Source organism: Amphiura filiformis, chromosome 6 (genome assembly GCF_039555335.1).
Source record: "Amphiura filiformis chromosome 6, Afil_fr2py, whole genome shotgun sequence".
In the NCBI taxonomy this organism is placed as follows: Eukaryota; Metazoa; Echinodermata; class Ophiuroidea; order Amphilepidida; family Amphiuridae; genus Amphiura; species Amphiura filiformis.
This window is the reverse complement of record NC_092633.1, coordinates 78081535-78098672: the sequence shown is the minus strand read 5'-3', so window position 1 is coordinate 78098672 and position 17138 is coordinate 78081535. Positions and strand designations below refer to the sequence as shown.

At 35.7% G+C, this 17138-nt stretch overlaps 1 protein-coding gene across 1 annotated transcript in view; it reads right to left on the bottom strand.

Annotated features, from left to right (window-relative positions):
* LOC140156079 (uncharacterized) overlaps positions 1-17138 on the bottom strand; it is a 280738-nt gene that overhangs the window by 228638 nt on the left and 34962 nt on the right. Inside the window, exon 3 of the mRNA XM_072179196.1 lies at positions 15362-15468. Within this exon, the coding sequence (XP_072035297.1) occupies positions 15362-15468 (107 nt within the window). The remainder of the gene's footprint in view (positions 1-15361; positions 15469-17138) is intronic.

The window sequence follows — 17138 nt, the reverse complement described above, 5'->3', positions numbered from 1 at the left end:
GGGCAGTCTTCAGTGAACGGCTCTTTTCAGAGCCACCAAACCAGACAGGCAAGGTCTGCTTGTTTCTGTGGGATTTATTTGCATTTATTTACCAACCGCGAAAGATGGGTAACCGCACCCTAGTAGCATAAATTATTGTCATTAAAAAGTAAAAACACGCTTTGCTATCTACTGAAAATAGTATAAATTATTGACATTAAAAAAAGTATAATTAGACTTTGCTATAGTATGTACTATCGGATAATCGGATTGGAACCAGGAGCAATTCGTTTTTGGGATTTACTAACCAGGAGCAATTTCTGAAGAAACAGGAGTAAATTTCAAACAGTAAATCCTTTTCTACTATACAGTATACACCTTACCACCCAGTACTCCTGCATCAAGTGCAAAACTGGAACCAGGAGCAATTTGTTTTAGAAAATTGCTCCTGGTTCATGTGAATTTTACAATACAAAGACCAAGAGTAATTGGTGGCTTTATTTCAAGCTTATTTCAAGGCTTAAGGATAGCATTAAAGAAAGTCATATTAAACTTTGCTATCTACTGAAGATAGCGTAAATCATTGACAATAAAAAGAGTAAAATAAGATTTTGCTATCTACTGAAGATAGCATAAATTATTATTGACAATAACAAAGTAAAATCAGAATTTGCTATAATACTGAAGACATCTACAAAAATTACCTTTTTAGGGCATGAATCTTACAAATTCAATTGCCTTGCAAGCATTTCTACTAAAGATAGCATAAGTCCCTACATTGTACTGCTCAGATTAAAATTAGTTCACCTTCTTACCATCTGCCAAAAATAGCACAAATTCCTGAATCCTGCTATATAATGAACATAGCACTGGTTAAATTCAACGCTAGCTCTTAGCACATTGATTTGCATCATAAGGATTCTGAGGAACCAGATCAAATGCTCCTTTCAAAGAATAGATTAAAATTAAAACCTGTATTTCTATTTTGGTATCAGCTCTACTCAATTGCAATCTTAAACCTAGAAAATGGTGGAGAAGCAACCTGCAGAGTGCATCATAATCTCATTTTATTGCTATTTGAGACTAAATTATAGGAAGTAAAATGGTACAGGACCCATAAATATGAAAGCCTCCACCTGCAACAAATAGATCCACAATTGAGGACTGTTCTTTTTTTACAATACGGTTTAAGAATATAAGAAACAATAAACAGTGCACATTTCGTTACCTGCAACAATCCCTACACAACATCATTACCTCATTCGCCAATCAAGCTGCATAGCATTGCGTGACCCAGGCATGACCTAGGCTTTTTTACACAATAAGCAGGAAGAGCATTCGGACACCACTGAGGGAGCTTGCTGAATATAGGATTATAATAAATATAAGAATTGAAGTGCATAGGGGCAGACAATGTTTTATTTAAAGATTTAAACTGAAATGGATAATGTAAAAGCTGCACTTTCCTGAATTGCGCTTGGATGGTTTACTGTTTATAGTTTGTTTTACCAATCATTCAATAAATTCTCTTTCTATCCATCCATCCACTCATCCATGCATTAATTTGAGCTTTATATATCAAGGAAGCCTGGATTATTCCCCAGTGAGCAAATGAAAGATTTTATCTTATTCCACTAACAGGAAAATTTAATAGCTTCCTTCGGTCAAGATTATTTTTAAAATTAAAAGTAAAATGATTTAATGTATGATTATTCCTTACTCCATGATTAAATCTAATATTAGTTATTAGTAAGGAAGGATTAGTTCAGCACGAATAAATGGCAGATTTTTATCATAAGTCACTGTGTGCCAGTGTTGGCTGGATAAGTGATCAACTGAAATTATGGTTATTATTTCTATAGTTTCTTTGCCATATCAGCACAAAGATGGGGATTGGTCCAGTGACTCGATGCTAAACAAAAATTTATATTAATAGATATTTTCAAAAATCTGAGTACAAGTTAATTGAAGGGTACAGGTTTTAATTTACAAAGCAGTTTTTCAACATTCACTGTTTAATGCAACAATATACTGTATTTCTGTAATAAACACCGCCTATAATAAATGCCCTCTGCCATCTTTCAGTGAAAAAATTACTGAAATGCAAAAATTTCCATTCATTATCATGTTAGTAAGCTTAAAACTTGCATCAGTCTTGTCAGTGCTGGCCGTTGCGATTGCTAAATTGCATGGACTAAACCTTAACTTAAACTATCATCCAATTCATTGCCAAATTATGGTAGAATTTCATTAAGTAAATCACATTCTTCATAAAATTGCAATTCTTGTGTTTACTGCGATAATATTCTGTTCCATGGGTGTTGCCATATTGGCTTTGAACAGCAGTGGTGGAACCAATTTGAAAGTGTGTGTGTGGGGGGGTAGTCAGTGGTGGATGTAGAAAATGTAAATAATGGCCGAGAAAAGGTTGTCTGAGGGGGATGTGCCCCTCAGAAGTGAGAAAAGTTTGTAAAATGAAGACCCAATTGAATACATTTGGTGGACCATTTTGGTGCTATTATTGTGTACAATTTTAGTTTGAAAGAGTCAAAAATTGGTGAAATGTAGGCCAAATGAAAGCCATTCGTAGACATATTTTTTCCACTATTGCTTTAAACATGCACCCCGGATCCGCCGCTGTTAGATTTGAATTCGGAAACAAACTGAAAGTGAGTGCTACTTTTGATTTTTGCTCTGATTTTAAAGCTTTTTTTCACTGAAAATTTACCTCTAATAAATACCCCCTTTCAAAAGAATGCATGCCCATTGGTATTTAATACAGACAATATGGTAGAGTCCATTATTTCTTTTGTAAACACAAAACTGAGTCATGTAAAGCCTGGGCTAGGCTATAAATATCTTGTACACTTAAAATAATTTTGACAAAGAAGTCATAACCCTATATTTTCTTTGACACTAATTATATTCAAAAATCCATGGGCCTGTGTTTCTTGTACCTAAAATGATTTTCAAAAGGCCTCCTTGAAATACAAAAAATATTGTAATTTGACAAAAAAGGCATCCTTAAAATGCTTAAAAAGGGGTAGATTTCCACAAGAATTGTCCTTGTTTACACATTAAATACGAGATAAACTGCATGAAATTACCTTAATCTCACAAAAATAGGGGGTATTTTGAAATTCCAGATTGATCATGTGTTGCACCTTCAAGTACAGAGTGACCCCCCATGCTGCCAAATATACAATTGTTTGTATTGAAACTGTCAAAATGTTCTTTCTTCAAACAGAAGCTAATGATTAGGATTATGTTGCACATGAAAATTGGACACGGTCAACATCCAATTTGCTTTGCTTGATCAAATAAGGAATGACTTGTACTGATACAATAAAGCAGCAGAACTCTCTAGTGATACAAACAAGTAGACCCTAGTGAGACAACGACTTATTATATAAAATCATTTCCAGACATCTCTATACTATATGAAAATCAAGTAACATTCAGTACAAACATATCAAATTTAGCATACAGTGTTCTTGACATTTCTTGAGTTGTCTGGCACATAATTGGTCAAATTACATCAGGGATTGTATGTACCATAGACATACTAGACAGGTAGATATTAGCTAAACAAATTATTCATGTCGACCAAAAGAAGGAGCACCTTAGAGATTCAAGTCATCTTTGATATGCCTCAGATGTGAATTATTGAAGACATCATCATATACTTATTATTTTTAAATTTCAATTACTACTCATTGAGAGGGAAAATGTTATAATAACTGTTGATATAGAATACCAAATAGGAGCATTGAACCTGCTGCTAATACACATTGAAAATATGCAAACTTTGAGATGATGTCATATATGAGCAGTGTAATGCAGTGATTGAATCTATCCCTCTTAAAGGAGGATTTTGTGATCCTAGCATCCTCTTTTTATGACATTTTTCTGTAGATATCCATGAAAAAAGCTTACTCCCAAAATTTCAGTTGATTCCGATTTTGTGTTTGTGAGTTATGCATGATTATGTGTATTACACTGCTCCATTGGCCACCGTTAATTTCGTTCTGGTATACCAGAACGAAATTCAAATTTGACAATATTTTTCTAAGCGAATTAATCTGCAAGAAATATTTGGTACATCAACATTATGTAGACAGAGGTTTCCAGTGGTATAAAAATCTCAACTTTCTTTGAGAAAAGTGGGGGGATAAGGCTGTGGATCATGAAATGCCCTTTTAAGATGGTCATACAAGTCACCAAATGTAATGGGGGCATCTACATGACTGAAAGTATGCCATTTTGCAGGAAAGTTGCAATGAAAATTTAAATTCACTTCAATGGGAAGCACATTTTTAGACTGCATCTTCTTCCTATGCAGGGTGTATGGATTTCAACTGCCTAATACTTATTTTGTATGACAAATACAGCACAAATATCTTTTTACAACTTGAACATGTTTTATCTTTCAATGGGGTTTCCGACAACTGCTGTTTTCCATGTGATGTATCACATTATGAAGATTGCAAAATTATATCTTTTTTCATATTCATTAAATAGATGCATTTGTAGGATTGTTTTATATTTGTTAAATTTTTGAAGGAAAAAAAATGGTGTATAAAGAGATCAGTAGCAATCATGTTCCAGGTGAGCGACAAATAGTGTAGTGTTAAACTCTTTAATCACTGCCACATAGTTTCTATATATTTTCATCAGTCAAAATCTAACAAATATGGCCAGACATGCTTTATGCATAGGAGAGAGAGAGAGAAAGAGAGAGAGAAGGAGAGAGAGAGAGCAAGTAAGAGATATACTAACATAGAAGTGGGGCGCTAATAATGCAACATACTGCTGTGCTATGCATCAACTTAAAGAGCAGTCCCCGGTGCGATGACGCTATACTGCTGTCTGACGCTTTTGTTTGCGCATAGAATTCCCCAAGCAGCACATAATGCCGACTTTGAGATAACATCAGAGGTAGCCTGCGGCACGTTACACGGACTCAGTACTCCCAAGGCATGCAAGCTAAATATGCTATCAGAAAGCACATGAAGCCATGTTCACTCACATACACATGGGTATAGCGAAATTGTGAGGCGTATTTTTTTCCAGGTGCTCTGAAGAATTATACCTGTCAAACGGTTAATGATCTCTTTTGTACCCATTATGGTATTGCCATAATTACTATCAAAGATATGCTAATTATTGACTCTCAAGTACACATTGGACAACTGGTTACCATGCATGCCTTGTATATGGCTCAATTCATTAATTAGGGTGACTAGGGAAATTGTCTTTGATTTGAACTTTAATGAGAAATTTATAATGATAGTGATAAATCTCTGTACAGTGGCAGCATCAGGATTTTTGTGGGCATGGGGGGGGGGGCAAAGTGGATTTTGTGGTGGGGGGCTCAATTTGGGGGGAAACTGGGGAAAAAAGTTGTAACTGAAAGCATTCACCCCCTAACCTAAATACATAGATCTCACAACATGAAAAGTAACATGGTCCATCTGATAACTTTTCAAAACTCTTATAATGCAAATTATGCAATATCCCACTTTGGCCTGCTATTAATACCCATACTTTCATGTCCGGATTATCATATGTCTGGTTCATTATTAGTATGGTTATCTCATTGCATCCAAATTTAAGTTACAATAATGCATACACAAAGTTCATTGTATGAGGACTAGCAAATTGAAATTCAGCAGGCCCTTCTTATTATAATATTCCTCATAGATTGATAGGACAGCCACATTTCTTTCACCGTAATTATATTCGGTATGTAATGAAAAGGCACAGGAAATATAAAGCACTCAGAGAGTTCACTTTTGCATCATGCAGCTGAGAAGGAAATGGTGATGACATGAGCTATTCCATTAGAAATCCACACTACCCCTGTGGAAGATTTTGGAAATATCTTCCACAGGGGGAGTATGAATTTCAAATAGAATTAGCACATAAGGCAGCTCCATTTGAAACTCACCATCCCTCTGAGGAATTTTCTCAGGGAGTGTATGAAATTCATATTGAGGTGAACAGAGGAAGAGGGTTACACATCATACACTGCAAGCGAGAGGTCTGGGGTTCAAGCCCCCGCACAGGCAGGTATATGTCTGGAGTTTTTACTCTGGTATATCTGCCTATGCATGTTATGTTTCTATTTGTAAATTCATGTTTAAATGTGCTAGTGTGCGATGCATAATTTTTCTTCCCCTGTATATTGAGGTGCTTAATGTGATAATTCCATTTAAAATTCATACTCCCCCTTTGGAAGATATTTCCAAACTCTTCCAAAGTGATAGCGTGGATTTCAAATGGAACAGTCCAATGAAGTGGAGGATATAGTTTACACATTGTAAGAACCTATTTTGAAAAATTAAAATCATGATATTCATCAGAACACATGCAGAATGTAGCATTTTTATGCTAATCACCAGTGAAGTAAATAAGTTTTAAATTTACTACTGGCCCAACTCTCAGCTGCATCACTAAGGCTGCATAGTACATTTTGCATCACAGGAAAAAAATAATCATCATCATACTCGCTAAGACCAAGGGCAATGAATTCATAGTTTCCTCTTGGAACGCTCGTCATTTTTCAAAACTGGCCAAAACTTTCATTATTTTCATTAAAATTTCAATTTTCTTTAAGTTGATGTTATTTTGAAATTGTTTTCTTGTCAGTTATGTTTGTGTCATTCTTGTAAGCATTTTAGCAGTGTTTTTCAGTAGGGGTAGAGCATGTGCTAAATAATAATAAATTTTAGAATCCCTTGTCCCTTTCCAGAGCTTTTTTAGATGTGCTTGCAATAATAGTAATTTATTAAAACAAGATTTTGATTTCATAACATCAGCAAAATGAACCTATGATATGCTGAAGTAATTCATTTGGAACATATTGTTTGAATCCATATATTATAAGCCTCTACAAATAGCAACTAATGAAATGATGCCAAATAATGAATAATGAAATGTGACCTCATCCCCTTCTCAAGATCTCCAAGAGGAAACTATGAATTCATTTCCGATGGCCTAATATGATCTTCCTAACATTCGGTTAGTAGAATCCTGGCTTGCAGCACTTACTATGTTTCCACATTGGTTCCTTGACTTTCCTGCATCAAATTTATATTCCATTACTTTGTCAAAATGTATTTTATTCTTTGGGAAAAATAAGTAGGCTAATCATTAACCAGTTTGTCACGCTCAAGTCACCAATCTTTTTATTCTCCCTCTATTTTGCGGAGAAGATATCTTTTGCTGTCAATTGTCAAGCGTGGATTGAGCACTCCTCCTCCCACCGGGCTCCCCTCCCCCCCCACCCGGGCTCCCCTCCCCCCAAAAAGATAGAAATTTAGTTGAGAGTTTACTATACATGATATATACTCATACCCATACTCATGAAAACCCTTATATGGGCCCAATCAACTTGTTAGTGCAACAAATTTGTTTTCAAATAAATACAATATACTACCGTCCATTTACTTATGCCTTCAAATGTATACACTCCAGACCCACTCACGTTATTAGACACGCCAAAAGTGTTTAAGTAAATTTGGATACAATCGGGGTTACAATCCAGGAAAAATGATGATGTTTGCTTTTGCAGCACTTAACTGTGACAACATTGCAGTTGAGGATGAAATGGAAACTCTAGAATTGAGTTGAGTTGAGTTGAATTGAAACTCTACTAAAATAAGAATATTATTAGTGTCCAGTGTGTAATTGCGAGTTTGAGGCCATCATATTCGTGAACTAATGCATCACTAAAAGTTCAAATGCAACAGAAAACATATGCAACAGCATATTTTAAATCTTAAGCATTCAAAATTGTATAAATGAAAAGAAATATTTTGTGACAATATTTTGGGCAATTTTGACCTATTATTGCAACCCATTTTATGACTCAGAGTCCCTCTGGCTCCACCCCCCATAATAACCGATAGTTGTATTGGGTGAGCAAAGCAAGCCAGAGAGTTTTTCATGAGTGGCCCCTTCATACACATATTATCTCTAACTGTGTTTAGTTGCAAGTAAACCATGCTTTAATCCATTTTTACAGTATCGTATTCGTTCCATTAACTGCCTATGCCCCTATAAGCACCCACCCAGCGACTTTACTACACATGATCCTCTATCATTTATACCGTACTCAGAATCCATGCATGCAACTACTTGTGTATCAGACACAGGGCCTCTACACACAAAGTCCATATTCTGGCCATTTTTTACATATGTAATTATGTAAACATGTAAAAAATAAGTGCCCACCCAAAATGACTGTGTTAAGCGCCCTGGGCGGTTGATGAAATGAATACGGTACCTGCAATAATTACCATTTAATCCGGCAAAATGGTTCACTTCAAATGACATTATGTTACAATACAACAACAGGATATTATCAAAACACTGAGGTATTTCCTGTTAAATAAAGTCATGTAAATAGTATCTGGGTTATATCCCTACAAAATTATCCCCAAAACAATTCAGTGATTCCTTTTGAAACCATCTTAGTAGTGTTTATTATTGCAATTTGAAACCAATCACTTCCAAATCAAACCTATAATTGTGTATTCATAAGCCCTTACTTTCTCATATCAATGATAGAAATGCATGCAGGAAAGACAAAATCTGTAACAGTGTATTTTGTTAGCCGAGTATTGAGAGTAAAATCAGCCAGGAAAGCTCTCCGGTGGAGAGGTCTCATTGTGTCTTATCCAAACATCTTTTTGTCAAGTTTAAACAAGTATCTATGTGATCTCAGCCAATGGTGTTTAGTTTACACTATGCAATGGATACATGCTGAATGCACAAGAGGACGTGACTTGGAAACTACGTCTCAAGTTCACAGAACGGAATAAGTTAAAACTTCTAGGATCATAAGTGGTGGTCTGCATTTTGTTCATACAGTGCCTTCTACCTTAATTCAATTATATTCAGTGGCGTAGCCAGGATTTTGGAACCGGATGGGCACAACTTGTAAATGTAGGCCTACCAACGGAAATGTTTTTTGCCGATGGAAGTTGTGATTTGTTGACCCAAAATTGTTTGCATGGTTTGAAAAAGTGAAGAAAAAAAGTTACAGCCATTTTTCTGCTGTCCCATCATTTGTGAGCAGAAAAAGTTGTTATTTTATAAAGGTTTTTTAGATAGCTGCGGAAAAGGGTGAAAATTGCAATTTCAGTGGGTACAAGCTGAACTTTTTTTACCAACAGTTAAATAGTTAGCCTACTTAGTGAAAAATTGGCTCAAGAAATGCCACAAGTATGTAACTTTTTGGCCAGGAAATGCTGTTTTGAGACATTTTGGGGATGTTGCATAAGTGTTTCTTGTTTTTCAATATAGTAGTGTTGCTTTATTGGCCAAAAATATGTATTACATTGTTCTAATCAGTCTCAGAGTTAATTGATCAATTTAATTACAATGTCACATGCTAATTTCAGTGTCACTTCCAGGCTTGATGATATTGCTTGTTTCTGCCTTGAATTGATAGGCTGTAAGAGGATTACTTTGGTAGTCATCTCGCTATTTATCACTAAATAGATATGAAGCTAAAAAAAGAAGCTATGTCTCAAAGCTGCCACACGCGTTCGTTTTCTTAGCGCGTCCATGTCAGCTGAAACGGCAAATTAATCTTTTTTTTAAATTTTTTTTTTGTCATAAAATCATGAAATTCAGAGACATATTTTGAAAAAAAATTATGTGATTCGATACTTGCATTGTTTAGGTATAAAACAATTGATATTTGTACTTCAAATGTATAAATCAACCACAATTTTATGCTGTGTACTTTTGAAAACTCAAAAAATGACATTTTAATTCAAAATTGAGTTTTGAAAAATAATTAAAAAATTAAAAAGAAAAAAACCCAGCATTTCGCATTCATATTTGAAACTGCCATGGGCTTTGAGACATAGCATTTTTTTTAGCCTAACACAGATACCAGTGTCCTATTTATTTCCATTTATTTTTAACTCCTTGATTAAGGACTTTGCCTTGCCAATATGGTCCAGGTTTTGATGGAACAGGTCACATCAGGAAAATTATGCTGCTGCTGATGATGATGATGACAGCAGCAGTGATTATGATGTATCCCCAGGGATGTATCACATGGAAAGATCATATGAAAACTTGCACATAAACAATTACTGATTATGTGCAGCAACATGCAGCGTGAAATAAAATATCTCGATGTTTCTTCATTTCCCTGTCGCTTCTAGTTTGCATATATTTTAATCATTTAAGTCTCACTTGCAATAAGGTTTGCAATAATGGTCACGCTACAGATCAAATGTGACTTGTGACAGCCATAGGAATAAAACCTCTCTGATGATGGATTTAGATAAACAACATTTACAACAACACCGCAAGTCATTGATAGATCACATACATGCAAGCAGCTTAGTCTTTCAACTTGTAAGATTAAAGTTGAAACACCATGAATCAGCTTATAACATGTGACTTCAGGGAAGGGGCACTGCTACTTCATAAAAATAAAGAAAATGTATAGACCCTATTGAATACTACGTCCTCATTTAAATTCAATTCTGCCCTCCATTGCAAGAGGTCTCCACGGGGCAATTTACATGATATGTACAATAAAACAGGTGATTTGGTATGGATGATTGTGGAATCGAACTAGAAAGCACCTGTCATCTGCCATTTCAATTATTATACCGTTTTGGCAGTCACAAGCCGCTCAGAGTGATGAAGCTGCGTTTACAAGTCCGGCTCCCTGTCACGGTGGCGCTCTTCAAACTACTATATATTTTACTGATACAAAGTTTTCCGTGGGAAAATAACCAACAGGCCTTTCAGAAAGGCTAGGCTTGGCATGGCTCCTTCAATTTGCAGATGTTTGTCATTGATTATAAAAATATCCTTAAATCAAAGTAGCGTGCGGCTAAGGTGGAGGAGACTAAAGCTAAAGTTGACGAAAATGCAGAGTCAGAATTTTGTTCCTTTGTGCGGGAGTCAATCTTGATTTTTGCAGAGTTAATCATTTGATTCTTGCCAATCAACTTCTGTGTAAGCTACAAAAGTTTGCAAGAATCAACTTTGATTCACTCAACTCTGTTTACGAGAATCTTTATTCTTGGATTCTCGCCGAAATTCTGACCCTGAAAATGCATATGTGTTAGTGTGTGTATCTTAAATCTAGCATTGTTGTAACCATTCGACCCAACATTGCCTGTATGAACTCTCCCCTGCCCGCCTAACCTCTATTTATGAAATTTCTGAAAATTAAGTCCTCGCAACAATTCCCACTTATAATATACAGTGATGTAACCATCGGAGAGGCAATAGTCTCATGATTGTGTCATTTTAAATGCAATGTCTCTGTAACCACATAAGTATCTACATCTATGATGTACTCATCAGAGGGGCATGGTCTCATGATTGAGTCATTTTGATAATGTAATGTCTCTGTAACCATAGTAACCACCATAATGACTTTATCTTCACCTGTTCATCTATCAAAATATACAGCTGGTTGACATTGCAGGGGAAAAGATGCTACACCTCCTGGTTGACATTGCAGGGGAAAGATGCTAGACCTCCTTTAGTCATCTGCATAAGCTTGACCAGCTGGTTTGGTAGGATGCCACAATACCGTAAACGTTTCCCCATTATTATAGGCTTTTTTTGCCCAAATTAAAGTTGCCTAATTGGAGTAAACCCTTATCAGTCTGAATGACAGGATGTTTGTCTGAGTCCCACAATTCACTTTTGTATGCCATTATTTGATTACGGGTGGTTTCATTCAAATTTTGGCATTTTGCACACTTCAAAAAAAGAAAAAAAGAAATTAAACTTAATTTCAGTGCTAAACACAAAATTTAAGTATCATTTTCATTCAAATTTGGTATCAGTTTCATGGTTCTTAAAATAGGTTTTGGAGATGTAAATTCATTGAATATCTGCGTTGAATGAAAGCTACAAGCACAGCATTAATATCTGACGAGGCACTCTGTACACTACCGAGTGGCCCACTCTGACAGCCATTTGACAAGAACCGTGAAGTTGATGTATTTCAAGGCATGATAGTTTCGGCTCCTATTTCCAGCATGGCAAAGACTCATCCATTTCACAGAGTGGTCATTAAGTGTGCGAGACCATGCGCTTGAATTCAAAAACAGAAAATCAAGTAGGCGCCCATACTACCTTATAATTGCATAGTAAGCAGCAATCAAACCTCTCTGCTCATAGACAAAGTTCATTGATTCCTATTTCTTTGTGCATAAGTGAGGAACCTCACCTTGTTTAGAAGGTAACAAGGCTGTGACCTAATTGTGAAGAGCCTAAGCAGCCAATTAATACACATGAATTCAGATTTTAATACAAGTATTTGATAAGAGGCTAGTTCACTCCTAAATTTGCCTTGCCATCCAATAGCCACTGGCCATGGAGTATAAGCTACACCACTATCATGATTCAATTGATCCACTGTGGACAGGATGTGCATACACAATATTATGAGCATAACATAGAAGGAAAATTGACGGATGTCTGCCTATAAAAACCTTCACTACAAAATAAAACAATGGTATTTTAAAAAATCATAAATTTAATTATTATAGAAAAAATAGCCAAGTAAATACAAACAGGTTGACACAGTAATTCCTGATTCTTTAAGAAAAAATATTGGTTACATCTAAGAAGAGTTTCGAAAGGTGTTATAAACTGCACAGCAAATGATATACTTGTATCAAGCACATTATATACATGGCAATAACCTCGTCATTCCTTTTAGGAAGGAACTTATAGGGCATGACACCCATTTGCAAATCGTATTGAGGATCCATCATCTAAACACCTATGTTACAACTGCACGAACCGGTGATATATTGAGCCAAACGTTTTCATCATAACAGGAATTCGTTTACACTGATAATGTTAGATTCTGTAAGAATACTTGCGGCTTGTGTGGCTCGTTCTCTTCCGAGGTTCTCTTACTACCACTTAGATTATAACTTATAGGCAAAAGCAGAGTTTGGGGAGAAAAGCTCAACTAATGATGAGAAAATGACATTATTTTGATGGTAAAGCATTGAGTAAGGTATCTTTCATTGAGTCCAATTTGAAGTGAGATATACTAATGTACAGTTCAAAAATATTAGAAAATATTAGAAAATATGATAAAAAATAGCACATATTTCCTTATTCTTCTCTTTGCGATGAGGAAAAATGAAAATTTGAATAGCTACATTGCCTATATCTCATATTGACGAAAATGAATATATCAGGTTTGCATTTGACCTGATGTTTATTAGAGGTTACTGGAATCATAATAACAAGTAAAACCTTATTGGATATGTACATGTATCTTATTATTGGGCTATTCCAGTTGAAATCCATACACCCCTATAGTAGACATGCCCTTAATCTCCCACACAGAGGATGCTAATGGAGTCACCCATTTTTGGTAACTCCATATTATATTTACACTCCCTGTGTGGGAGATTAAGGTCATGTGTTCTGCAGGAGGTGTATGGATTTCAACTGGAATAGCCCATTATTGGTGTCTGACTGGAACATATATCAATGAGGCAAATTTATAGATCACAGTTTCCAATCATTTACCTACCTCATTTTTTCAAGCAAGGAGGAAAAGATTACAAAGCTACAGCAAATTTGCATTGCCTAATGCAGCCCATGTTAGCTGAGTGTGATTAAATACGTCTCACTTCTATTTACACATATTAATGGAGCAATCTATTGACTTGAAAGAGGATAATATTCAGTTTCCTATTAAACCTGAAATGATCAAGTATGCAATCAATTATCATCTTGCTAGCTTTCAGGCGTGACTCTTAATGCGCTTTTCATTATGTGCCTCATCTATTTCATTTAGTCAATATAGGATTAATTCTATTATTTGTTTTTCAATAGATGCCAAAGGTTTATAAAATTCATGATATGCAGATTATGCAGAATAAGTACAGCTTTATTGTAAGAAAATGTATTTTGCCAACATACGGCAAGATCTAATCATAGAAGTTAAGTCACAAGTTTTAATCTTTGAGTTATTCCAATATCAGATTGTTCACTGCTGTGAGTCAATAGATAATAACATCTTTGAATTGGTAAATTAAAAATCATAAACTACATGTATTATAGAAATTCCTTTGTTTCCGACATGTTAATCGGGCATGTTCATTGTGCTACTGTTATGAATGATCGTTTTTTTAAATTTTAATTTCATTTTTATTTTACCTATCTTTTATATTTGACCTTTTGAATTTCAATGAATAGCGAGTTACAGATTTGCCAATAGTGTGGTGAGAACTAGGCTTTATCTTATCACAGTAGTTATTAAAGCAAAATGAACTTCTACATAAAGTTAGGAACATACTGCTATCACAAATTAAAAAATTGTACAAAGTTAAATTGCTGAGTAATCTTTTTCCAAATGTTGGGCCAACATTGGACAACTGAACTGGGGGTCAAATATTTTGTCTCATTTTCGAGAAAATGCTAAGTTTACTCAACAGTAAAATAATTCCTGTAATATCATGTCTTCCCAGCAAACAAACAACATTATTCGCAGGTTAGAAAAGTTTGAATGTCGGGTTATGTAAAGGGTATAAAATGTTTTAATAACAATCAAAAATATTTTTGATAACTTACTGCAAATATTCTAACATAATGTTGTTGACCAAATATTTAGCAAAAAATATTTACAAAAAAAATTTGCGATAACATTTTGATAACATTTTAAAATTGTTGTTGTAATGTGTGATCTTTATAATTATAATCCGACATTTAATGTTATTAAAGCACCACACCAAAATTTTATTTTTTTATTTATAACATTCGGCCGAAGCCAGGCTAATCCCAATAGTGCTCAGAGGCTACTAAATTTAAGGGACGCCATCCGGATATGATGGGACAGGGATATGGGAAGAGGTCCAATTTTAGATGCAGGAGGAAAACCGGAGCACCCGGAGAAAAACCTGCGAGGACGAGCATGGATCGGCAACCAAACTCACATGTGGCGCCGCGGGGAATTGAACCCCGGCCACAGTGGTGAGAAGCGAGTGAGAAGACCACTACACTAACCCGCCCTCCCAACAATATATCCTGTTTAAAACGTTCTTCAAACATTTTGACTCCTCCTTTTTATATATATCCATGGGAGCAAGTTCTATACACATTCCTGGCATATGCACTGAATCTCAGAAAGCCTGCTCTGGGCTATTATGCTCCTGTTCACATCCTTCACATGTTCCCACTCTTTATTATATTCCCTCAAAAAGCCTGCTCTTGGCTATTATGCTCCTGTTCACATCCTTCACATGTTCCCACTCTTTATTATATTCCCTCAAAAAGCCTGCTCTTGGCTATTATGCTCCTGTTCACATCCTTCACATGTTCCCATTCTTTAAGCCCACATATTTCCTGTATGCCTTACCTAATTTTGACTCCTTGTTGTACATCCATTGGAGTAAGCTGTACATCAATGGGAACCTGTGATGTGTCATTGAAGCCAAAGCAACTGGCCTGAGAGTTACAGTTCTCCTGTGTACACAAAATACAATACATTTAGATTAGTTTGGTTGTGTTAAAATCACTTTTGGCTTTTTGGATATATTAAAATAAATTTGGTTTAAAGTCAAGATGACTTCCCACTGAGAAGAAGAAGAAGAATAGAAGACGAAGACAAAACTGCATAACACAAGGCAGCAGTGCGTTTTATTCTTTAAACACTCAGCAGTTAGCATTACAATAATAGTGGACCACACCAATTTAAGTTTGTTTGTTTAAACATTCACACCATGCAGAGACACACTTGGGTTCTGATAGGACCAGGCTCCAACAAAATGCTCAAACCAGGCTAAAAAGTCTACAAAAGCATGTTGGCCTATGTGGAAAGAAAAGAGAGGAACAGATTTGAAGATAAAGATCAAGGAAAAGAAGGTCACTCCCAACAATCAAGTGAACAATTGTTACAATTCAAGCATAAAATCATGATATAACATGATTCTAACATTTTGAAATAATATCAGAAGTATTCTAAATAAACACCATTTAACCTTTTTCATGAGGGTGTTCATTTTAATACATGAACTGATGAACCAAATTAATTAGCCATTAATCCAATTTCAGCCCTAGGTTAACATGTCAGATTTATTGGGTTGGCAAATCTTGGAACTCAAAGGCTTGGCAGAAATATTACAAACCAGACATACAGAGCAGTAAAAAACCCATTGATCTAGGCCGTTGATATATCATATTTCATGATCATAACTTGTTCCTGCGTTTAGGATGTCACAAAATATTACTCCAGAAGAATCTAATTCAATCACAATTTTGATGGTATCAGTCAATATTATTATATCTTCATTTGCCTCTCTCCACCCAGGTGTATGAATGGGTACTTGTGCTGGAAAGGTAAACAGGAGGTGTAGAGAGAATCCCTACAGGTGACTCCATTGCACATGGTAGTGAGAATCGCATCAATGTGCACTCTTGGGATACACTTCAATAATAGCAACTATACACGGCACTTGGATCCACATCTGGGAAATGATCGCGTAGTGAGCATGTTTCTTGTAAGTGCATTACAACATGTTTCAGTGCATGTAGGGTGCTCATGGGGTAATGGTCTGCACACTCAAGAAAGTTCATATCAGTGTGCATCCTTGGAGTGTGCATTGATGCAGACCTTCCGTTTGGAGTCACCCAATGTGTAGGCATGTGGTATTGATGTCATGGCAGCGGTTTCGTGCATGTATCATGCAGCGTTTTTAAGCTTGTATGTGCATTCGCCAGAGCTTTGAGCAAATGCTAGCAAACTGCCATATCAGTGTGAAAAATGGTATAGTCCCAATGCTTGGAAAGAGATAGCAGAAGATGTTGAGAAAGAATGCATACACCACCCGGGCACAGCACATCATACTGGGAAGGAGTAGGGGCACTCAACACAGGCATAAAACCTTTACCTTTTGTCGCAACAGTGGAACACATTTAAACAACAAAATTCATCAGAACAGTTATTTGCTAGCTTTGTTGTGTTTACATGTCTTGAGTGGGTGGGTGTTATTTTTTTAAATTCTTTTTTGTTCCCCTGTAGCAATCATTGAACAATTAATCTTGGAAGATGATATCTACGTCATTTTCTGTATGTAGTTCTTTGCTGCTTCTATACTGCTAAGGGCTTTGTTTAAAAGTGCAATATAGATGCCTAC